The sequence below is a fragment of the Anolis sagrei genome, chromosome 3 (assembly GCF_037176765.1).
Source record: "Anolis sagrei isolate rAnoSag1 chromosome 3, rAnoSag1.mat, whole genome shotgun sequence".
In the NCBI taxonomy this organism is placed as follows: Eukaryota; Metazoa; Chordata; class Lepidosauria; order Squamata; family Dactyloidae; genus Anolis; species Anolis sagrei.
This window is the reverse complement of record NC_090023.1, coordinates 4,165,675-4,191,048: the sequence shown is the minus strand read 5'-3', so window position 1 is coordinate 4,191,048 and position 25,374 is coordinate 4,165,675. Positions and strand designations below refer to the sequence as shown.

Below are 25,374 nucleotides of genomic sequence, written 5' to 3'. Positions count from 1 at the left end.
CCATCCATCTACCCATCCATCCATGAAAACAATCCTACATGTGACTGCTAAGGGATCCATCCATCCATCCATCCATCCATCCATGAAAACAAGCCTACATGTGACTGCTAAGGAATCTATCCATCCATCCACCCATCCATCCATGAAAACAATCCTACATGTCACTGCTAAGGGATCCATCTGTCCATCCATCCATCCATCCATCCATGAAAACAATCCTATATGTGACTACCAAGGGATCTTTCCTTCCTTCCTTCCATCCATCCATCCATCCATCCATCCATGAAAGCAATCTTGCATGTGACTGCCAACCTTTCTAACAATGATTATACTTTTCCTCCCTGGCCATGACTTCATTACTGATTGATTTTTTAAAACATTTAATTTGAACTACCTTTTCTGGCTTCTTTTGAACTCTTGCGCAATCTCTGGACTTAAGTCTCTTACAAAAGGCGCTGATGCAAGTTGCTTAATCCTGGGCAGGAATGCATTTCTGCAAGAAGGGGTTTGACCGCAGATTCATGCAGCTGGAAAAAGAGTTTCAATTAAATACAAAGAAGAGAAGGAAAATGTTTCGAGTGCTTCGGGTTTTTCTTTTTTTTTCCTCACCCTTAGTGCCGAAATGGGTCTATTTAGGATGGAAGAATAGCCAAGTGTGATCCAATACAACAACCAGCATAGTGATCTTGTTTGCTGTGCACTCATCTTGTTATGTATATAACAACAACAACAACAACAACAACAACAACAACAACAACAAGATCATACTTTTCATTGGAAGCCACTTTGGGTCTCCTTTGGAAGAGATATACATAATAATAATAATAATAATAATAATAATAATAATAATAATAGAATCATAGAATCAAAGAGTTGGAAGAGACCTCCTGGGCCATCCAGTCCAACCCCATTCTGCCAAGAAGCAGGAATATTGCATTCAAATCACCCCCGACAGATGGCCATCCAGCCTCTGTTTAAAAGCATCCAAAGAAGGAGCCTCCACCACACTCCAGGGCAGAGAGTTCCACTGCTGAACGGTTCTCACAATCAGGAAGTTCTTCCTCATGTTCAGGTGGAATCTCCTTTCTTGTAGTTTGATACTTTTCATTGGAAGCCACTTTGTGTCTCCTTCAGGAGAGATATAAATAATAATAATAATAATAATAATAATAATAATAATAATGATGTCATACTTTTCATTGGAAGCCACTTTGAGAACTGGTAAAGGGAACATAAACCTGTAAAGGTTGTGGAAATTGAACACACAAAAATACTATTGGACTTTCGAATCCAGACTGACAAAGTTTTGGAACGCAATACACCAGGCATCATGATTGTGGAAAAGAAAAAAGTTTGTATGATTGATGTCGCCGTTCCAGGTGACAGTCGCATTGAGGAAAAACAACAGGAAAAACTCAGCCGTTACTAGGATCTCAAAATCGAACTGCAAAGGCTCTGGTATAAACCAGTCCAGGTGGTCCCAGCGGTAATGGACACACTGGGTACCGTGCCAAAAGATCTCAGCTGGTATTGGTAAACAATAAACATTTGCAAAACCATGATCTGTCAACTGCAAAAGGCCACCTGACTTGGATCTGTGTGCAACATTCGAAAATACGTCACACAGTCCTAGACGCTTGGGAAGTGTTCGACTTGTGATTTTGTGATATGAAATCTAGCAGAGAGATCTCGTTTGCTATGATATTGTGATAAGCTCATACTATTCATTGGAAGCCACTTTGAGTATCCTTTGGGAGAGATATACATCATCATCATCATCATCATCATCATCATAGAATCATAGAATCCTAGAGTTGGAAGAGACCTCCTGGGCCATCCAGTCCAATCCAATTCTGCCAAGAAGCAGGAATATTGCATTCAAATCACCCCTGACAGATGGCCATCCAGACTCTGTTTAAAAGCCTCCAAAGAAGGAGCCTCCACCACACTCCAGGGCAGAGAGTTCCACTGCTGAACGGCTCTCACAGTCAGGAAGTTCTTCCTCATGTTCAGTGGAATCTCCTCTCTTGTAGTTTGAAGCCATTGTTCCCTTGCGTCCTAGTCTCCAGGGAAGCAGAACACAAGCTTGACTTTCTCTCACATATTTATCCATGGCTATCATATCTCCTCTCAGCCTTCTCTTCTTCAGGCTAAACATGCCCAGCTCCTTAAGCCGCTCCTCATAGGGCTTGTTCTCCAGACCCTTGATCCTTTGAGTCACCCTCCTTTGGACACATTCCAGCTTGTCAATATCTCTCTTGAATTGTGGTGCCCAGAATTGGACACAATATTCCAGGTGTGGTTTAACCAAAGCGGAATAGAGGGGTAGCATTACTTCCTTAGATCTAGACACTATGCTCCTATTGATGCAGGCCAAAATCCCATTGGCTTTTTTTGCCGCCACATCGCATTGTTGGCTCATGTTTAACTTGTTGTCCACGAGGACTCCAAGATCTTCTTCACACGTACGGCTCTTGAGCCAGGCCTCATTGTACCCCATTCTGTATCTTTTCATTTCGTTTTTCCTGCCTAAGTGGAGTCTCTTGCATTTGTCACTGTTGAACTTCATTTTGTTAGTTTTGGCCCATCTCTCTAATCTGTCAAGATGGTTTTGAATCCTGCTCCTGTCCTCTGGAGTCTTGGCTCTCCCTCCCAATTTGGTGTCATCTGCAAACTTGATGATCCTGCGTTCTAACCCTTCATCCAAGTCATCCAAGTAGTAGTAGTAGTAGTAGTAGTAGTAGTAATAACAACAATAATAATGTTGATGCTGCTAAAAACTTCCAGTTAAACTGAGGATGAGAAGTGAAAAGAGCTTTTGCAAAAAGAATCCTTATCTGGGTGCCTTTGTCCCATTTTGCTGCAATCTCAGGGCTTTTTAAAAAAAAGAGAAAAAAAGACATCTCAAAGTCACAGGATGAGCAAAATCTTGGCAAAAGTTGCCAGGAAATAAAACAAATTTGTGGCTGTGATTCATTCTCCATTTCGTCCTAGTTTTTGCTGGGCAAGTGAAACAGGGCGGAAGTTCAAACTGAGTCACAACTTCAGCGTGAACTTGTTTCTTTTCTTTCTTTTGGTTCCCAAAGTGTACACATCGTAACATTAGTATCGGTGTAGAAAGCTACCCATTAACAGTAGTAATTGGACACCTTCTAATAATAGTAAAACATGTGTAACCTATTGGAAATAAAAACTTTCCGATATTACACCGGGATAGAATCTCAACATACTTTGTCCTATCAGGTCTGTTGGAATTAGGAAAAAGGGTTTATATATCTGTGAAATGACCAGGGTGGGACAAAGGACTCTTGTCTGCTGGAGCTAGGTGGGAATGTTTCATAGAATCAAAGAGTTGGAAGAGACCTCCTGGGCCATCCAGTCCAACCCCATTCTGCCAAGAAGCAGGAATATTGCATTCAAATCACTCCTGACAGATGGCCACCCAGCCTCTGTTTAAAAGCTTCCAAAGAAGGAGCCTCCACCACACTCCGGGGCAGAGAGTTCCACTGCTGAACGGCTCTCACAGTCAGGAAGTTCTTCCTCATGTTCAGATGGAATCTCCTCTCTTGTAGTTTGAAGCCATTGTTCTATTGAGTCCTAGTCTCCAGGGAAGCAGAAAACAAGCTTGCTCCCTCCTCCTCCCTGTGGCTTCCTCTCACATATTTATACATGGCTATCATGTCTCCTCTCATCCTTCTCTTCTTCAGGCTAAACATGCCCAGCTCCTTAAGCCGCTCCTCATAGGGCTTGTTCTCCAGACCGTTTCACCTCTCATCTAATCACCTCTCAAGAAAACATTGCTCCAAGCACTGTCAGACCATTATATGCTAATCAAGGTGGTCAGTTGAAACATTCACACCTAGCTCCAGCACACAAGAGTCCTTTGTCCCACCCTGGTCATTCCACAGATATGTAAACCCATTTTCCTAGTTCCAACAGACCTCACTACCTCTGAGGATGCTTGCCATAGATGCAGGCGAAACGCCAGGAGAGAATGCCTCTAGAACATGGCCATATAGCCAGAAAAAACCTACAACAACCCAGTGATTCTGGCCATGAAAGCCTTCGACAATATGCTTTGAGTGGCTTGTAGGTCTTGTTCTGAGTGCGCATAGACTACATTATCATCAGCATACTGGAGTTCTATAAGAGAGTTGTTGTGACCTTGGTTTTGGCTTTCAGTCTGTTGAGGTTAAACAGCTTGCCGTCTGTCTGATAGATGATTTCCATGCTGGTGGGAAGCTTCCCATCAACAACTTGCAGGATCATAGCGACGAAGGTGGAGAATAAGGTTGGGGGCAATAACACTTCATGCCTGTTGGACACCTGATTCCACAGTCTATCCTTTCCCCCTTGTTGAAAAGGGCGATTATATGTACATGAATGTATTGTCGAAGGCTTTCATGGCCAGAATCATTGGGTTGTTGTAGGTTTTTTTTGGGCTATATGGCCATGTTCTAGAGGCATTCTCTCCTGACGTTTCGCCCACATCTATGGCAAGCATTCTCAGAGGTAGTGAGGTCTGTTGGAACTAGGAAAAAGGGAAAAGGGTTTATATATCTGTGGAATGACCAGGGTGGGACAAAGAACTCTTGTCTGCTGGAGCTAGGTGTGAATGTTTCACCTCTCATCTAATCACTTCTCAACAAAACATTGCTCCAAGCACTGTCAGGCCATTATATGCTAATCAAGGTGGTCAGTTGAAACATTCACACCTAGCTCCAGCAGACAAGAGTCCTTTGTCCCACCTGGTCATTCTACAGATATATAAACCCATTTTCCTAGTTTCAACAGACCTCACTACCTCTGAGGATGCTTGCCATAGATGCAGGCGAAATGTCAGGAGAGAATGCCTGTAGACCATGGCCATATAGCCCAAAAAAACCTTGATTAGCATATAATGGCCTGACATCTGTGGCAAGCATCCTCAGAGGTAGTGAGGTCTAAAGAGTTTATATATCTGTGGAATGACCAGGGTGGGACAAAGGACTCATGTCTGCTGGAGCTAGGTGTGAATGTTTCAACTGACCACCTTGATTAGCATATAATGGCCTGACAGTGCCTGGAGCAAACTTTTGTTGAAAGGTGATTAGATGAGAGATGAAACATTCCCACCTAGCTCCAGCAGACAAGAGTCCTTTGTCCCACCCTGGTCATTCCACAGATATGTAAACCCATTTCCCTTGTTCCAACAGACCTCACTACCTCTGAGGATGCTTGCCATAGATGCAGGCGAAATGTCAGGAGAGAATGCCTCTAGAACATGGCCATATAGCCCGAAAAAACCTACAACAACCCTATGTAAATGAACCTTGGGAGATGCAGGAAATGACATCTGTCCCATTTCACAATCGCAACATGTGCCACTAGTGTGACCGTGAGCCATGCATGAAAGCGTGGGGCCCATAACTGGTGGTGTGACGTTATGTCCGAATTGGTAAACTGGAAGTGAAAGATGTGAGCAATTCCCCTTCGGTTGGTATTCTTGATGCTTCAGCTGAAAACGCAGACATTTATGATGAATCTCTCCAAAATGCCGGAGACATCTTCCACGTTTATGTTATGTACTAGCCGTCCCCTGCCAGGCGTTGCTGTGGCCCAGTCTGGTGATCAGGAAAATAAAGTAATGAGAAAGTATGTAATTTCTTGATGCTTGTGGGTAAACAGTACTTCTTGCTGTTTCTTTGTCAGTGTTGATGTGGAGAGTGTCTGGTTTGCCCACCTTGGAACATGCAAGATATCATTGTCCTTCTTTGGGGTCCCTTTCAAATCTATGATACTATATCTCTCTGTGTGTGAATCATATATATCTATCTATATCTATGGATGGATGGCTCTTTGTCAGGAGGGCTTTGATGCTGTTTTCTTGCCCAGGTGAAGGGAGTTGGACTGGATGGCCTTAAGTATTTTCTGTTGGTCATGGGGGTTCTGTGTGGGGTTCATAATGCTCTTTGATTGTAGGTGAACTATAAATCCCAGTAACGACAACTCCCAAATGTCAAGGTCTATTTCCCCCAAACTCCATCTGTGTTCATATTTGGGCATATGGAATATCCGTGCCAAGTTTGGTCCAGATCCATCATTGTTTGGGTCCACAGTGCTCTCTCGATGTAGGTGAACTACAAGTCCCAAACTCAAGATCAATGCCCACCAAACCCTTCTAGTGTTTTCAGTTGGTCATGGAAGTCCTGCGTGCCACGTTTGGTTCAGTTCCATCATTGGTGGAGTTCAGAATGCTCTTTGATTGTAGGTGAACTATAAATCCCAACAACCACAACTCCCAAATGTCAAGGTCTATTTCCCCCAAACTCCATCTGTGTCCATATTTGGGCATATGGGATATTTCTGCCAAGTTTGGTCCAGATCCATCATTGTTTTGAGTCCACAGTGCTCTCTGGATGTAGGTGAACGACAACTCCCAAACTCAAGGTCAATGCCAACAAACCCTTCTAATGTTTTCTGTTTGTCATGGGAGTCCTGTGTGCCAAGATTGGTTCAATTCCATTGTTGGTGGAGTTCAGAATGCTCTTTGATTGTAGGTGAACTATAAATCCCAGCAACTCCAGCATTACCAAATGACCAAATCAATTTTTTGAGTGATGGTCACTCCTTGGGTTAGTAGGTCAAGTTCAATTCAATTTCATTGTTGGTGGAATTCGGAATGCTCTTTGATTGTAGGTGAACTATAAATCCCAGCAACTACACTTCCCAAATGTCAAGGTCAGTGCCCATGAAACCTTTCCAGTGTTTTCTGTTGGTCATGGGAGACCTGTGTGCCAAGATTGGACTCCCATGCATCATTGGTGGAGTTCAGAATGCTCTTTGATTGTAGGTGAACTATAAATCCCAAATGACAAAATCAGTCCCTGCCCCAACCCAACCAGTATTCAAATTTGGCCGTATCGGGAATTTGTGCCCAATTTGGTCCAGTGAATGAAAATACATCCTACATATCAGATATTTATATTATGATTCATAACTTATTATTATTATTATTATTATTATCATTATCATTATCATTATCATTATTGCTCATTGCATTGCAGCTTGCAACATTAAAAACAATAATTAAATATTATTATTAACTTGATTTCTATCCTGCCTTTCTCCAAAATCTATAATAATAACCATAATAATGACTTCTCCTTCTTCTAAAAGCATTATTATTATTATTATTATTATTATTATTATTTCTTCTAAAAGCATTATTATTATTATTACTGCTATTACTATTATTATTACTATGGATTTTAGAATACTTGCATATACTTCACCTTGGTGATAGGACCCAAGTCTGAAAATAAAATTTATTGGGTTGTTGTAGGTTTTTCGGTCTGTATGGCCATGTTCTAGAAGCATTCTCTTCTGACGTTTCGCCTGCATCTGTGGCAAGCATCCTCAGAGGTTGTGAGGTTGGCCATACAGCCCAAAAAACCTACAACAACCCAGTGATTCCGGTCATGAAAGCCTTCGACAATACATAAAATTCATTGTAAGTTTCACAAAGCCTATCTTATACTTACTTACTTACTTAGGCAATCCCTTGTTGTCAGAGTAGGATAGTCTTCCAGGGTGGGTCCATAGGTGACTGTGGAGCCCTATTCTTGACCTGCATCTTCTCCCGCAGTGAGGGCATTGGTTTCCAGGTGGAAGGTGGTCCCGGTCGGGATTGGCTCGATGCGCCTTCCTCTTGGCATGTTTCTCTCTTTCACCCTCCATTCATGCCTCTTCAAATTCTGCAGCACTGCTGGTCGCAGCTGACTTCCAGCTGGAGCGCTCAAGGGCTTCCCAGTTCTCAGTGTCTATGCCAGAGTTTTTAAGGTTGGCTTTGAGCCTATCTTTAAATATCTTTTCCTGCCCACCAACATTTCATTTTCTGTTCTTGAGTTCGGAGTAGAGCAACTGCTTTGGGAGACGGTGGTCGGGCATACGGACAACGTGGCTGGCCAAGCAGAGTTGATGGCGGAGGACCATCACTTCAGTGCTGGTAGTCTTTGCTTCTTCTAGCACGCTGACATTTGTCCGCTTGTCTTCCCAAGAGATTTGCAGGATTTTCCGGAGGCAGCACTGATGGAATTGTTCCAGGAGTGGCATGTGATGTCTGTAGGCAGTCCACGTTTCGCAGGCGTATAGCAGGGTTGGGAGGACAATAGCTTTATAAACAAGCACCTTGGTCTCCCTACGGATGTCCCGGTCCTCAAACACTCTCTGCTTCATTCAGGAAAATGCTGAACTTGCAGCGCTCAGGCGGTGTTGTATTTCGGTGTCAGTGTTGACGTCTGTAGACAGTCCACGTTTCGCAGGCGTATAGCAGGGTTGGGAGGACAATAGCTTTATAAACAAGTACATTGGTATCCCTACGGATGTCCCGGTCCTCAAACACTTTCTGCTTCATTTGGAAAAATGCAGAGCTCAGGTGGTGTTGTATTTCGGTGTCGATGTTGACTTTGATGGAGAGGTGGCTGCCAAGGGAGCGGAAATGGTCCACATTGTCTAATGTTACACCATTAAGCTGTATCTCTGGCATTGGAAAGATATTGGCTGGTGACTGCTGGAAGAGCACTTTGGTTTTCTCGATGTTCAATGACAGGCTGAGCTTCTCATACACTTCTGTGAAGGTGTTTAGAGTGGCTTGTAGATTTTCTTCTGAATGTGCACAGATGACATTGTCATCAGCATATTGGAGTTCTATAACAGATGTTGTTGTAACCTTGGTTTTGGCGCACTTTTGTTTTCTCGATGTTTAATGACAGGCTGAGCTTCTCGTATGCTTCTGCGAAGGTGTTTAGAGTGGCTTGTAGATCTTCTTCTGAATGCGCACAGATGACATTGTCATCGGCATACTGGAGTTCTATAACAGATGTTGTTGTATTTCGATGTCGATATTGACTTTGGTGGAGAAGGGGCTGCCAAGGGAGCAGAAATGTATCTTACACATAGCCTGAAGGTAATAGTATATATAGTATTTTTAAATCATTTTGTGCATGAGACAAAGTTTGTGTATGTTGAACTGTCGTAAAACAAAGGCGTCTCTGGGAAAATTTGGGGATTTTGGGGTATTCCAAATAAGGGATGCCCAACCTGCCCATCTGTCCATCCACACCAAAATATTGTTGCTTTCTAAGCATGTTTTCACTTGTTGACAAGGACTTGCGTGAACTTCCAAGTCTGTAATTAAGCTGCTGCAATTTCAGGGAGTCTTGCATTCCAAAATGCCATTATGATATTTTTCATTTAAAAAAATATATTTTGGAATTATTTAGTCTTGAGTCTCAGCAGTTTCAAGAGGGGCCAGACTGCATTCATGCCTCACTGTGGTCACTTCTCAGAAGGAAGCGAAAGGAATGTGTTTTGGAAAGGAGACTGGGCCGCTTGTTTGTGCTTTTTCACGTCCGGTGAAGTCGGTTCAAGTCTTGGGAAAGAATCCTGTTCCTGCCAAGAAAGGAGAGCGTGACTTGCGTCGGTGTGTGAATGTTCCTCGGAGGCTTAAATTAGCAGCGTTTCTGCTATTTTTTGCCCTGCGTTCAGCAAAAAATAATCTAGAGGAAAAGTTCTGATGTGGTCATGATGCCTTCGTACGTTTACTACGTTGGGGGATTAATAATAATAATAATAATAATAATAATGTTAAAGTAATAATAATAATAATATAAAATATGGTAATCAGCTAGAGGAAAAGTTCTGATGCCGTCAAGATGTCTTCATACGTTTACTATAATAATAATAATAATAATAATAATAATAATAATAATAATGTTAAAATAATAATAATAATAATAATAATAAAAATATCATCTAGAGGAAAAGTTCTCATTCGGTCAAAATGTCTTCATATGTTTACTATGTTGGGAGATTAATAATAATAATAATAATAATAGTAATGTTTAAGTAATAATAATAATAATAAATATGGTAATAATCTAGAAGAAAAGTTCTGATGTGGTCATGATGTCTTCATGCGTTTAGTGTGTTGGGGGATTAATAATTATAATAATAATAATGTTAAAGTAATAATAATAATATAAAATATGGTTCTCTAGAGGAAAAGTTTTGATGCACACAACTATTGTTGTGCTGTTGTTCCTGACAGTGAGAGACGTTTAGCAGTGGAACTCTCTGCCATGGAGTGTGGTGGAGGCTCCTTCTTTGTTTCAGAGAGGAAACAAACAAGGACATCTAATCACCTCTCAACAAAGGATTGCTCCAGGCACTGTCAGGCCATTATATGCTAATCAAGGTGGTCAGTTCAAACATTCACACCAGCAGACAAGAGTCCTTTGCCCCACCCTGGTCATTCCACATATATATAAACATATTTTCCTAGTTCCAACAGACCTCACTACCTCTGAGGATGCTTGCCATAGATACAGGCAAAACGTCAGGAGAAAATGCCTTTAGAACATGGCCATATAGCCCGAAAAAACCTATAACAACCCAGTGATTCCGGCCATGAAAGCCTTCGACAAGACAAGGGTTCTTCCTTCCACCCTGGACATTATTTCACAGGTATATGGATACATAGTCCACTTAGGTCCTTGTAGGTTTTTCGGTCTATATGGCCATATTCTAGAAGCATTCTCTCCTGATGTTTCACCTGCATCTATGGCAAGCATCCTCAGTGGTTGTGACCTCACAACCTACGAGGACCCAGTGATTCCAGCCATGAAAGCCATCAGCAATACATACTCCACTTGCTTCATTTCCAACAGACCTCTGAGGGTGCCATTAGCCACAGATGTAGGTGAAATGTCAGAAGAGAATGCTGCTGGAACATATTGGCCATACAGCCCAAAAGGCTCACAGCAACCCGACGGGTGTTTTGTTTTGTAATTGTACATTGCAAAATTGTAATTGGGCTTTGGCAAGATGCCCCCCCCCCCCAAAAAAAAAAACGTGACCCGGTTCAGGCGAAGGAGGGAGGAAGGAAGTGTCTCCTTCTGGCCTCGGTTTCCAACTGGCATTGTGGTTTGATTGAGTGAAGAAGTCAGATCCTTTTTGGCAAACTGGGTCTCTGCTTGGCGTCTCTAATATTCCTGGCTTGGGAAGACCTGGGTTCGGATCTCTTGCTTTGTGGTCACCTTTCCAGCCTTGTCCTGCTCTGCAGGATTGTTGTGAAGGTAAAGTGAGTGGGATAGATATGGATGGAGGCGGAAGCCATGCTGGGGAGAAAGAGGTGCATCTACACTGTTGAACTAATGCAGTTTGGTATCACTTTAACTGACATTGTTCAGTGCTATGGAATTGTAGGAGTTGTAGTTAGTCAAGGCACTAGCACTCTTGGGTAGAGAAAGATAAAGACCTTATAGATCAGTGGCTCTCAACCTTCCTAATGCCGCGACCCCTTAATACAGTTCCTCATGTTGTGGAGACCCCCAACCATAACATTATTTCCATTGCTACTTCATAACTGTAATTTTTCACCTCACTTTGCATAGAATTACGGAAAAAATAGACCCCTGTCTGATCCCACAGCAAGCTGGCTTCAGGAAAGGCAAAAGCTGCACATCGCAAGTGCTGAACCTGACTCAGCACAGAGAAGATGGCTTTGAAAGGCAGCAGATCACAGGAGCTGTCTTCATAGACCTCTCAGCAGCCTATGAGACTGTGAACCACCGCCTTCTCCTGAGAAAAATGTATAGTATCACAAAGGACGACCACCTCACCCGCCTCATAGGAAACCTGCTACAAAACAGGAGCCTTTTTGTTGAATTCCAGGGCCAGAGAAGCAGATGGCGGAAACAGAAGAACGGCCTGCCTCAGGGGAGCGTGCTCACTCCATCCATGTTCAACATCTACACAAATGACCAGCCCCTGCCAGAAGGGACAGAGAGCTTCATCTATGCTGATGATCGTGCCATCACCGCTCAAGCAGGGAGCTTTGAGATGGTTGAACAGAAGCTCTCTGAAGCTCTAGGTGCTCTTATTTATTTATTTATTTATTTATTTGGGGTTCTTTTACCCCGCCCTTCTCACCCCGAAGGGGACTCAGGGCGGCTTACAAAAGCAAAGGCACCATTCGATGCCTGCATCATAAAACAATCATACACAAAATACACAAAATTACATCAGATCACAGTTAACAACAATTCATGCATTATTACCATAAAATCAATAAAATCAATAAAAACCAATACAAACCCAATTTCTCCTCTTACATGGTCAGCGTTCGCTAACTCATAGATCTAGTTTTACGTTCCACTTCATCAATCCTGCTGGTCTTACGCGCCTGATTGTCTGATTTAATTGCCAGAGTGCTCAAAGGCCTGGTCCCATAACCACGTCTTCACCCTCCTCCTGAAGGCGAGGAGGGATGGTGCTGCCCTGATTTCCCCCGGGAGTGAGTTCCACAGGTGAGGGGCCACCACTGAGAAAGCCCTGCTCCTCGTCCCCACCAGCCTCACTTGTGAGAGTGGTGGTGTCGAGAGCAGGGCCTCCCCAGAAGATCTCAGTGTCCGGGGTGGGACGTAGAGGGAGATACGTTCGGACAGATACACTGGACCAGAACCGTACAGGGTTTTGTAGGTCAAAACCAGCACCTTGAATTGTGCTCGGAACTGAATCAGCAGCCAGTGGAACTGACACAGCAGAGGGGTGGTATGCTCCCTGTATGTCGCTCCGGTGAGCAATCTGGCTGCCGCTCGCTGGACTAGTTGAAGTTTCCGAACAGTCTTCAAGGGCAACCCCACATAGAGCACGTTGCAGTAGTCTATTCGGAATGTGACAAGAGCTGCGAACCTGCGTCTTCAGGGGGAGTGTGACTCCATCCAGCACAGGCTGTAACCCTATACCCTGTTCGGCCTTACGACTGACCAGTAGGACCTCTGTCTTGTCTGGATTCAGTTTCAATTTGTTAGCTCTCATCCAGTCCGACACAGCAGCCAGACACCGATTCAAGGTCTTGACAGCCTCCTTGGTGACAGGTGAGAAGGAGTGACAGATCTGGACATCATCTGCGTAGAGATAACTCTTACTACCTATTACAGACTCTTACTGCCTATTACAGGGAAAACCAGCTGATCCCCAACCCATCCAAAACACAGACATGTGCCTTTCATCTCAAGAACAGACAAGCATCTCGAGCTCTGAGGATTATTACCTGGGAAGGAAGGAATCCCACTGGAGCATTGCAGTGCACCCAAGTACCTGGGAGTCACTCTGGACCGTTCTCTTACCTACAAGAAGCACTGCCTGAACATCAAGCAAAAAGTGGGTGCTAGAAACAATATCATACGAAAGCTGACTGGCACAACCTGGGGATCACAACCAGATACAGTGAAGACATCTGCCCTTGCGCTGTGCTACTCTGCTGCAGAGTATGCATGCCCAGTGTGGAACACATCTCACCATGTTAAAACAGTGGATGTGGCTCTGAATGAGACATGCCACATTATCACGGGGTGTCTGCGCCCTACACTACTGGAGAAATTACACTGTCTAGCCAGTATTGCACCACCTGACATCCGCTGGGAAGTAGCAGCCAATAGTGAAAGGACCAAGGCAGAGACATCTCCAGCTCATCCCTTGTTTCGGTATCAGCCATCAAGTCAACAACTTAAATCAAGAAATAGTTTTCTAAGATCTACAGAGACACTTGCTGGAACACCTCAGCAAGTGAGAGTCCAAAAGTGGCAGGCTCAAACCCAGAACCTCAACCAATGGCTGATACCAAATGAGGGACTCCCCCCTGGGCACACAGAAGACTGGGCGACTTGGAAAGCGCTGAACAGACTGCGCTCTGGCACCACGAGATGCAGAGCCAACCTCAAGAAATGGGGCCACAAAGTGGAGTCCACGACATGCGAGTGTGGAGAAGAGCAAACCACTGACCACCTGCTGCAATGCAGCCTGAGCCCTGCCACATGCACAATGGAGGACCTTCTTGCGGCAACACCAGAAGCACTCCAAGTGACCAGATACTGCTCAAAGGACATTTAATAGTATACCAAGCTTGCAAATTTTGTATTTTGTCTCTCTGTTTGTTTGTTTTGTTCTGTTAGAAATGTAATACAATTGACTGGTTGTCCTGACACGACAAATAAACAAAAATAAATAAATGAATAGCTACTTTAGTCCCCCCCCCCCCCAAAAAAAAAAATACTGCCAAAGTCACCAGCTTTTCTGCAGCAGAAATACCTTGTTGGTTCAAGATGCTGTTGCAGTCTTAGATAGCTTTAATACTTATTTTAGTGTTTACTTCTGTCTTTTAAGTATATACATGTTTGATACTTTTCTCTATCATATCCAGTTGTTGTTGTTCATTCGTTCAGTCGTCTCCGACTCTTCGTGACCTCATGGACCAGCCCACGCCAGAGCTCCCTGTCGGCCGTCACCACCCCCAGCTCTTTCAAGGTCAGTCCAGTCACTTCAAGGATGCCATCCATCCATCTTGCCCTTGGTCGGCCCCTCTTCCTTTTGCCTTCCACTTTCCCCAGCATCATTCCCTTCTCTAGGCTTTTGTGTCTCCTCATGATGTGGCCAAAGGACTTCCACTTTGTCTCTAGTCTCCTTCCCTCCAATGAGCTTTAGTCGGGCTTTCTTTCCTGGAGGATGGACTGGTTGGATCTTCTCGCAGTCCAAGGCACTCTCAGCACTTTCCTCCAACACCACAGCTCAAAAGCATCTCTCTTCCTTGGCTCAGCCTTTGCTAAGGTCCAGCTCTCACATCCGTAGGTGACTACAGGGAAGACCATGGCTTTGACTAGGCAATGGATCTTGGTTGCCAGTCTGATGTCTCTACTCTTGATTATTTTATCGAGACTGGACATTGCTCTCCTCCCAAGAAAGAAGCGTCTCCTGATTTCCTGGCCACAGTCTGCATCTGCAGTCATCTTCGCACCTAGAAATACAAAGTCTGTCATATCCAGTACTGGCTTTTAACTCTGCTTTGACAATGTTTCCTAATACCTAAATGCACGCCATGTTCCCATTTTGATATTTCTTCTTTTTTTTGGTGCTGGTTATTGACAGTAATAATACAGAAATAAAATACTTTTGATTGTAATTTCCCGATGCTCTTCTCCAATCGTTCCAAATGGTGAATGCCTCCTTTATGAATATCGTTGCCTTGCACTTTAATTGCTGAAATAATTTTTTGCCCTTGTGTTTTTTTGCATTGCCAGCTGCTCCTCCAAGGATTGTTTGCCATCTGAGAAGCGGCGCCGAGTAACACACCGGGGAGGTTTGCAGTCTCGTTTTGGATCCTTGGAGAAAAGGTGCCGACGCCGATGATGGAGTGACCTCTTGACCGCCGGCCGGCCATGGCGGCTGGGTCCTCCTTGCCCATGGCGGAGTGGCTCCGAGCCCTCCATTTGGAGCAGTATGTGGACAACTTCGAGAGGAGCGACTTGCGATGCGTTTCGGATTGCCAGCGCCTGACGGATGAGGATTTGACTCAGTTGGGGATTTTGCTGCCCGGGCACCGCAAGCGCATCCTCTCCGGCCTCCTCAAGGCCTTTGCGGAGTCGCTGCCCTCCTTGGAAGGACCCCAGCTGCCCCCCAGGAGGCCCGTGCCCATGAAGCGCAACATCTTCCGCGGCTCTTGCGTCCCTGCGCCCAGGTCATCCAAGGCGACCTCTCCTTCCTGCCCGGACCCCCCTCCGATCCCTCCGAGGACCACCTGCCATCCGCCGGTCAAGTTCTCCTCCCCCCCGGCCCTCTCCGAATCCCCTCCTTCCGTGCCGTCCTTCGAGTCGGGGGCTCTGATGGACTTCTCGGCCCCTTTGGCCACTCCACTGGATACAGGAACGGTCACCCCTGTGGTCACTGTGTTTCCGGACCCAGCGGGCAAAGCTATCGTCTTACCACCTTTGCCAGCCAAGAGGCACCACTTGGAGGGAAAGGCCCCTCCTCTACCCAGTAGGCCCCCAACACTGCCCCCAAGAGCCGGGCAGCAGAAGGCAGCCGGTGGGTAAGTGTGACCACTTCTTCTTGGCGGGTGAAGCCCTATCAGGCCTGTGTCCAGGCAGTTGCCAAGCTGCGGACAAGGCAGGTTCCATAGGTTTGTTCTTAAGTTGGGTTTGAATGTAAGTCAGAACTGGGACATTTTCTAAAGTGTCACTCCAGCCATATCCATCCATCTATCTATCTATCTATCTATCTAGCTATGTAGGTAAAGGTAAAGGTAAAGGCAAAGGTCTCTATCTATCTATCTATCTATCTATCTATGTAGGTAAAGGTAAAGGTAAAGGTCCCTATCTATCTATCTATCTATCTATCTATGTAGGTAAAGGTAAAGGTAAAGGTAAAGGTCTCTATCTATCTATCTATCTATCTATGTAGGTAAAGGTAAAGGTAAAGGTAAAGGTCCATATCTATCTATCTATCTATCTATCTATCTATCTATGTAGGTAAAGGTAAAGGTAAAGGTAAAGGTCTCTATCTATCTATCTATCTATCTATCTATCTAGGTAAAGGTAAAGGTAAAGGTAAAGGTCTCTATCTATCTATCTATCTATCTATCTATCTATGTAGGTAAAGGTAAAGGTAAAGGTCTCTATCTATCTATCTATCTATCTATGTAGGTAAAGGTAAAGGTAAAGGTAAAGGTCCATATCTATCTATCTATCTATCTATCTATCTATCTATCTATCTATGTAGGTAAAGGTAAAGGTAAAGGTAAAGGTCTCTATCTATCTATCTATCTATCTATCTATGTAGGTAAAGGTAAAGGTAAAGGTAAAGGTCCATATCTATCTATCTATCTATCTATCTATCTATCTCTCAAGGTAAAGGTAAAGGTAAAGGTCCATCTCTATCTATCTATCTATCTATCTATCTATCTATGTAGGTAAAGGTAAAGGTAAAGGTAAAGGTCCATATCTATCTATCTATCTATCTATCTATCTATGTAGGTAAAGGTAAAGGTAAAGGTAAAGGTCCATATCTATCTATCTATCTATCTATCTATCTATCTATCTATCTCTCAAGGTAAAGGTAAAGGTAAAGGTCCATCTCTATCTATCTATCTATCTATCTATCTATGTAGGTAAAGGTAACGGTAAAGGTAAAGGTCCATATCTATCTATCTATCTATCTCTCAAGGTAAAGGTAAAGGTAAAGGTCCATCTCTATCTATCTATCTATCTATCTATCTATGTAGGTAAAGGTAACGGTAAAGGTAAAGGTCCATATCTATCTATCTATCTATCTCTCAAGGTAAAGGTAAAGGTCTCTATCTATCTATCTATCTATCTATCTATCTATCTATCTAGGTAAAGGTAAAGGTCTCTATCTATCTATCTATCTATGTAGGTAAAGGTAAAGGTAAAGGCAAAGGTCTCTATCTATCTATCTATCTATCTATCTATCTATCTATGTAGGTAAAGGTAAAGGTAAAGGTCCCTATCTATCTATCTATCTATCTATCTATCTATGTAGGTAAAGGTAAAGGTAAAGGTCTCTATCTATCTATCTATCTATGTAGGTAAAGGTAAAGGTAAAGGTCCCTATCTATCTATCTATCTATCTATCTATCTATGTAGGTAAAGGTAAAGGTAAAGGTAAAGGTCTCTATCTATCTATCTATCTATCTATCTATCTATCTATGTAGGTAAAGGTAAAGGTAAAGGTCCCTATCTATCTATCTATCTATCTATGTAGGTAAAGGTAAAGGTAAAGGTCCATATCTATCTATCTATCTATCTATCTATCTATCTATCTAGGTAAAGGTAAAGGTAAAGGTAAAGGTAAAGGTAAAGGTAAAGGTTTTCCCTGACATTAAGTGCAGTCGTGTCCGACTCTGGGGTTGGTGCTCACCTCCATTTCTAAGCCAAAGAGCCGGCGTTGTCCATAGACACCTTCAAGGTAATGTGGCCAGTATGACTGCATGGAGCGGCGTTACGTTCCCGCAGAATTAGTACCTAATGATCTACTCACATTTGCATGTTTTCGAACTGATAGATTGGCAGAAGCTGGGCCTAAGAGCAGGAGCTCACCCTGCTTCCTGGATTTGAACCTGTGACCTTTTGGTCAGTAAGTTCAGCAACTCAGCGGTTTAACCCACTGCGCCACTAGGGGCTCCATACACACACACACACACACACACACACACACACACACACGCATACATTTATTTATTTATTTATTTACAATATTTCTATACTGCCCTTCTCAGCCCAAGGGCAACTCAGGGCGGTTTGCAAAACCGGCACAATTTGATGCTACAATAATATAAACAATTAAAAGCATATAAACATCCTTAAAATTCCATAAACAATAAAATCAATAAAACATAAATCGTCCGTATCTAATTTCCAGAATCTTTATCCGATTGCAGTTGTCCACACAAAGGCAGCCTCCAAATTGCAAAGTTTTGTAGGTGTCTTCTTAAGTTGAGTTTGTATGTAAGTCAGAACAGGGACATTTTCAAAGTGTCACTCAAGCCATCTATCTATCTATCTATCTATCTATCTACGCACACACACACACATACACAGGCACACACACACACATATACTCACACATGTGTGTATATATCATACATTTTTAATTATCACATTTGACCCAGCCATAGGTTTTTAAATGCTTGTTGTTTATTGTTACTGTTTATTGTTTATTTTTTGTTTATGAGATTTATTTTGGTTGTTTTGTATTGATGTTTTGTTATTGCTTTTATTATTGTTGTTCTATGGGCTCGGCCTCATGTAAGCCGCACCGAGTCCCCTGGGGAGATGGTAGAGGGGTATAAATAAAGTATTATTATTATTATTATTATTATTATTATTATTATATGCATACAAAGGCAGTTCCCAAGTTACAAACAAGACAGGTTCTATAGATGTGTTCATAAGTTGACTTTGAAACAGGGTCAGGGACATTTAATATAATATAAAAGACACATATTAAAATGTATTTCTATAAAACATATGTACTGTATATACTTAAGTATTAGCCTAGTTTTTCAGCGCATTGTTTATGCTGAGAAAGCCCCCCTTGGCTTATACTTGAGTGAGAATTGCTAGGTTGGCCAAAGCTGGGCCTAACAACAGGAGCTCACCCTGCTCCCCGGATTTGAACCACCAACCGTTTGGCCAGAAAGTTCAGCAGCTCAGTGGTTTAACCTGCTGCACCACCAGGTGGCCCTATGCTTATATTCGAGTCAATACGTTTTTCCACTTTTTCGTGGTAAAATTAGGAGCCTTGGCTTATATTTGGGTCAGCAGGAAGTTCCTAAGGTATAGACAAGAGGGGTTCTGTAGGTTTGTTCTTAAATTGGGTTTTAAGCCAAACTCCAGACAAATATATATAATACCATACACACACACACACACACACACCACGTGTATGTGTGTGTGTGCGCATATATATATATATATATATATATATATGGTATTATATATATACCACGTGTGTGTGTGTGTGTGTGTATGTATGTGTGTATATATATATATATATATATATATATATATATATAGTATAAGCTTTGGTTTGCATATGGAAGAGCGAACACTGCTGTGGGGTTTCCTTTGCTTCCTTTACTTACTTACTTAGGCGATCCCTAGTAGCTCGAGGATGGTTGTCTTCCAGATGTGGTGTCTTGGCGGTGGGTCCGTAGGTGACTGTGGAGCCCTATTCTTGACCTACATGATCTCCCTCAGTGAGGACATCGGTTTCCAGGTGGAAGGCAGTCCTGGTCAGGGTTGGCTTGATGCACCTTCTTCCTCTTGGCACGTTTCTCCCTTTAGCCCTCCATTAGTGCCTCTTTGAATTCTGCAGCACTGCTGGTCACAGCTGACCTCCAGCTGGAGCACTCAAGGGCCAGGGCTATGCTGTTCAGAGGATTTCCATCACCTTCCCTCCCTGTGAGAATTCAATTTTTTGAAAAGTTGGCTTGCTTTAGAAACAAGGTTTGGAGATCAAGCATCATTGGAGATCCCTTTCCCCCCATGATAATAACTCTTCCAGGGGTGGATTTCCCTTTTAGGGAAAGGTCACGCTCACTTCCTGTTGTTTCATTCTTGTTCTTAACTAGGAGTTATTTGTAAGTTGGATGTTTGTAACTCGGGGATGTTCTGTATTCTGCACATTTCTAGTGCAATTCTGCCATCTAGTGCTGGAATTATTCCAGTGCAGATATTTGCCTTGGAAAAGAAAATGTTGTTGTTGTTGTTGTGTTGTCCTTCGCTTCTTTCATGGAATCTCTCTTTTATTTATTTACTAGTTTGGGGACCCGGTGATGCCTGGGTTATTATAGAAAGTGGGTAATGGTGGTTCTGTATGCCAAGTTTGGTCTTTATTGGTCATTGGATGACAGTTGCATTGTTTTCAGTAAGTGAGTGAAGGTACTTGAAGTCCCATCATCCATGATCCACCCTCCTCCAAACTGCAGCAGAATGTAGAGTGGGTCATGGGGGCTCTGTGTGGCAAGTTTGGTCTTGATCAGTCATTGGATGAGGGTCGTAGTAGTTTCAGTAAGTGAGTGAAGGTAATGGAAGTCCCATCATCCATTGTCTGTCCTCCTCCAAACAGCACCAGGACGTAGAGTAGCTCGTGGGGGCTCTGTGTGTCAAGTTTGGTCTTGATTGGTCATTAGATGAGGGTTGTAGCAGTCTTGGGAAGTGAGTGGAGGTACTATAAGTCCCATCATCCATGGTCTGTCTTCCTCAAAACTGCACTAGGATGTAGAGTGGGTCATGGGGGCTCTGTGTGCCAAGTTTGGTCTTGATTAGTCATTGATGAGGGTCGCAGTGGTCTCTGGAAGTGAGTGGAGGTACTTTAAGTCCCATCATCTGTGGTCCATCCTCCTCCAAACTGCACCAGGATGTAGAGTGGGTCATGGGGGCGCGATGTGCCAAGTTTGGTCTTTATCAGTCATTGATGAGGGTCACAGTGGTTTCAGTAAGTGAGTGAAGGTACTGGAAGTCAGATCATCCATGATCCACCCTCCTCCAAACTGCAGCAGGATGTAGAGTGGGTCATGGGGGCTCGATGTGCCAAGTTTGGTCTTTATCAGTCTTTGTTGGGGGCCACAGTGGTCTGTGGGAACCGATGGATTTGAAAGTACTACAAGTCACATCATCTCCTTTCTTGTAGTTTGAAGCCATTGTTTCGCATCCTAGTCTCCAGGGCAGCAGAAAGGAAGCTTGCTCCCTCCTCCCTGTGGCTTCCTCTCACATATTTATACATGGCTCTCATATCTCCTCTCATCCTTCTCTTCTTCAGGCTAAACATGCCCAGTTCCCTAAACCGCTCCTCATAGGGCTTGTTCTCCAGACCCTTGATCATTTGAGTCGCCCTCCTCTGGACACATTCCAGCTTGTGAACATCTCTGTTTGATTGTGGTGCCCAGAATTGGACACAATATTCCAGCTAAAGTGGTCTAACCAAAGCAGAATAGAGCATGGGGAGCAGGACTTCCCTGAATCCAGACACTATGCTCCTATTGATGCAGGCCAAAATCCCTTTGGCATTTTTTGCCGCCACATCACATTGTTGAATCATGTTTAACTTGTTGTCCACGAGGATTCCAATATCTTTTTCACACGTACTGCTCTCGAGCCAGGTATTGTCCCCCATTCTGTATCTTTGCATTTCGTTTTCCCTGCCAAAGTGGAGTATCTTGCATTTGTCCCTGTTGAACTTCATTTTGTGAGTTTTGGCCCATCATCTCTCTAATCTGTCAAGATCGTTTTGAATCCTGCTCCTGTCCTCTGGAGTATTGGCTATCCCTCCCAATCTGGTCCCGTCTGCAAACTTGATGATCATGCCTTCTAGCCCTTCATCTAGTCCTTCCTTCCTTCCTTCCTTCCTTCCTTCCTTCCTTCCTTCCTTCCTTCCTTCCTTCCTTCCTTCTTTCCTTCCTCCCTTCCTTTATAGGAACACTTATCACACCCTGTGCCAATCCGACATCATGTGCCAGGAGGAAGTTCTGTTAGGCCCCAATGGATTGTGGGCATCTGCTTTTCCTTTTTTTGGCTGCCTTTTGTTCCTCTTCTGTTCCTCTGGCAAGCTTGCATTTCTCAAACCCTCTGGGCCAGGAAGTGCTTTTTTAGTGCAAGGGGCAGAACCAGTGCACCGGCGCACTGCAGCCGTGCGAGGACTGCCTTGTTGCACACTCCACAAAGGTCCGGGTTCGTCACTTTTGTGCCAGTTTCTCCTTTGCAAGGAGAGAGAGAAAGAAAAAAAGGGAATTCCAAAAGTGAGTTGGTGAAACCTGAACCCGAGAGGTGTGTCTTCTTCTCCTTTGGTGAGCTTTCCTTTTTCCCCCCCTCTTTGTTCTGCCTTGCTGGCACTTTCTTTGCAGTGAGATTGCTTCTGACTTTGTTGCAGAAAAGGGTGACTTTGTTTCCTCCCAGGTAAAAATGTTGGAAATATTGGAGATTTTGGTTACTTTAAGTGTGTGTAAGTCAAGGAGAGGAAAGTTTTGGGGGAAAGGATATGGATTCCTTTGCAAAAATAACTTGGGAAAGTAAACAAATGGTGACTTTGTCGAAGGCTTTCATGGCTGGAATCACTAGGTTCTTGTGGGTTTTTTCGGGCTATAGGGCCATGTTCTAGAGGCATTTCTCCTGACGTTTCGCCTGCATCTATGGCAAGCATCCTCAGAGGTGTGAGATCTGTTGGAAGTAGGAAAAATGGGTTTATATATCTGTGGAATGGCTGGAGTGGGGCAAGGAGCTCTTCCCTGCTGCAGTTAGGTGTGAATGTTTAGCTGATCACCTTCATTAGCATTTGAAGGCCTGCCTGAGCCTGGGAAATCTGTTGCTGGGAGGTGTTAATCTGTTAATTTCAACAGAAAGGAAGAGACCATGAAAATGAACAAAATCTGGCTACCAGTATTAAAAAACTCTAAAATTATAACAGCTAAACAACAGAGAGGAAAAAACCAGGCACAGATTAACACCTCCCAGCAACAGATTTTCCCAGGCTCAGGCAGGCCTTCAAATGCTAATGAAGGTGGTCAGCTAAACATTCACACCTAACTGCAGCAGGGAAGAGCTCCTTGCCCCACCCCAGCCATTCCACAGATATATAAACCCATTTTTCCTACTTCCAACAGACCTCACACCTCTGAGGATGCTTGCCATAGATGCAGGAGAAACGTCAGGAGAAATGCCTCTAGAACATGGCCCTATAGCCCGAAAAAACCCACAAGAACCTAAATGGTGACTTTGTTTCCTCCCAGGTAAAAATGTTGGAAAAATTGGAGATTTTGGTTACTTTAAATGCGTGCAAGTCAAGGAGAGGAAGGTTTTGGGGGAAAGGATGTGGATTCCTTTGCAAAAACACAACTTGGGAAAGTAAACAAACGGTTACAAGTTTAGCCAAGTCCCATTGAATCAACGGTGAGCACATACCTTAATCAATCCCATTGGTGCAAGTGGGATTTGATGGGTCTTGAACAAGAGAGAAAAGGAATGATATATAAGTAAATATAATAATAATAATAATAATAATAATAATAATAATAATAATATAATCAATAATGGGTTGTTGTAGGTTTTTCCGGGCTATATGGCCATGTTCTGGAGGCAATTTCTCTCCTGATGTTTCGCCTGCATCTATGGCAAGCATCCTCAGAGGTAGTGAGGTCCGTTGGAAGTAGGAAAAATGGGTTTATATATCTGTGGAATGACCAGGGTGGGACAAAGAACCCTTGTCTGTTGGAGCTAGGTGTGAATGTTTCAGCTGATCACCTTGATTTGCATTCAATGGCTTGGAAGTGCCTGGGGGGAATCTTTTGTTGAGAGTGATTTTATGTGCCTGTTTGTTTCCCCGCTGTTGTTTTGCTGTTGTAATTCCGGCCATGAAAGCCTTCGACAATACATAATCAATAATGATAGGATTGTATCTTTGAAAAGGTGATGATGATGATGATGATGATGATAGGATTGCAGCCACTCTTGTTTTTCGTGGTCTTTCTTTCCTTCTCTAGGACAATCCTTTTGCTTTCTTTTAAATTATTTCCTTTATTGATTTGGAAGTAATGGCTTTTGAAAGTGGCTTGATAACAACAGCAACAACAACAACAACAACAACAACAGCAATAACTATAGGATTCCAGCTACCTTTTTTACATTTAGGAGTCCTTTATTTCCTTCTTTTTCTCCTTGGTAATTTTCTTTCTTTCTTTTAAATGATTTCCCCTCTGGGTTGTTGTAGGTTTTCCAGGCTACATGGCCATGTTCTAGAGGCATTCTCTCCTGACGTTTCGCCTGCATCTATGGCAAGCATCCTCAGAGGTTGTGAGGTCTGTTGGAAGTAGGAAAATGGGTTTATATATCTGTGGAATGACCAGGGTGGGACAAAGGACTTTTGTCTGCTTTTCCCTCTAATTCAGTGTTTCTCAACCTGGGGGTCGGGACCCCTGGGGGGGTCACGATGGGGTGTTGGAGGGGTCGCCAAAGACCATCAGGATACACAGTATTTTCTGCTGGTCGTGGGAGTTCTGTGTGGGAAGTCTGGCCCAATTCTATCGTTGGTGGGGTTCAGAATGCTCTCTGATTGTAGGTGAACTATAAATCCCAGCAATTACAACTCCCAAATGTCAAGGTCTATTTCCCCCAAACTCCCAACAGTGTTCACATTTGGGCATATTGAGTATTCGTGCCAAGTTTAGTCCAGATCTATCATTGTTTGAGTCCACAGTGCTTTCTGGAGATAGGTGAACTACAACTCCCAAACTCAAGGCCAATGCTCACCTAACCCTTTCATTATTTTTTGCTGGTCATGGGCATTCTGTGTGCCAAGTTTGGGTCAATTCCATCTCTGGTGGAGTTCAGAATGTTCTTTGATTGTAGGTGAACTATAAATCCCAGCAACTACAACTCCCAAGGTCCAGAGAATGAAAATACATCCTGCCTATCAGATATTTACATGATGATTCATAACAGTAGCAAAATTCCAGTTATGAAGTAGCAACGAAAATAATTTTAGGGTTGGGGGTCATCACAACATGAGGAACTATATAAAGGGGTTGCGGCATTAGGAAGGTTGAGAACCACTGCTCTAATTGATTTGGAAGAGAAGGCTTTGGGAAATGGCTCTGCTGCTTTCGGGAGGAAACAAATACGTTTTGGACTTTGGAAACTCGTAGTTTTGTGCGTGAACGGATTGGGAAGGATTTTGCTGCAAATTCCCTTTTCTTTCCTTGCGCAATCTTGTATTTGACTGCCGCTAGGGGGAAAAAAACATAATTTCATCCGGGTTTCGTGTTTGTGACATTTTGGAGTGGTTTCCTGATTTTTTGTATGAATGCAAACTGCAAACTTTCTGTAAATGGGTCTCTATTGTTGAACGGAGCAAAAACTGGGGTCCCCAAACTGGAATGAATGTGATTTCAAGGAGATTTTTTTAATCTTTAGGAGAGAGGCAATGTGGAAGAAACAAAATAATAATTATAATCATAATAATTGCTTAGAACAAAATTGGACATCT

General features: G+C 43.3%; 1 protein-coding gene across 7 annotated transcripts in view; it reads left to right on the top strand.

Moving 5' to 3' along the window:
- ARAP1 (ArfGAP with RhoGAP domain, ankyrin repeat and PH domain 1) overlaps window positions 1-25,374 on the top strand; it is a 207,682-nt gene that overhangs the window by 51,653 nt on the left and 130,655 nt on the right. For 2 of the 7 annotated variants that reach the window (XM_067466421.1, XM_067466422.1), the window contains exon 3: window positions 15,120-15,907. In XM_067466421.1, coding sequence (XP_067322522.1) covers window positions 15,258-15,907 — 650 coding nt within the window. In that variant the 5' untranslated portion in view covers window positions 15,120-15,257. The other 5 variants (XM_067466427.1, XM_067466426.1, XM_067466423.1 and 2 more) reach the window with 5 other exon arrangements.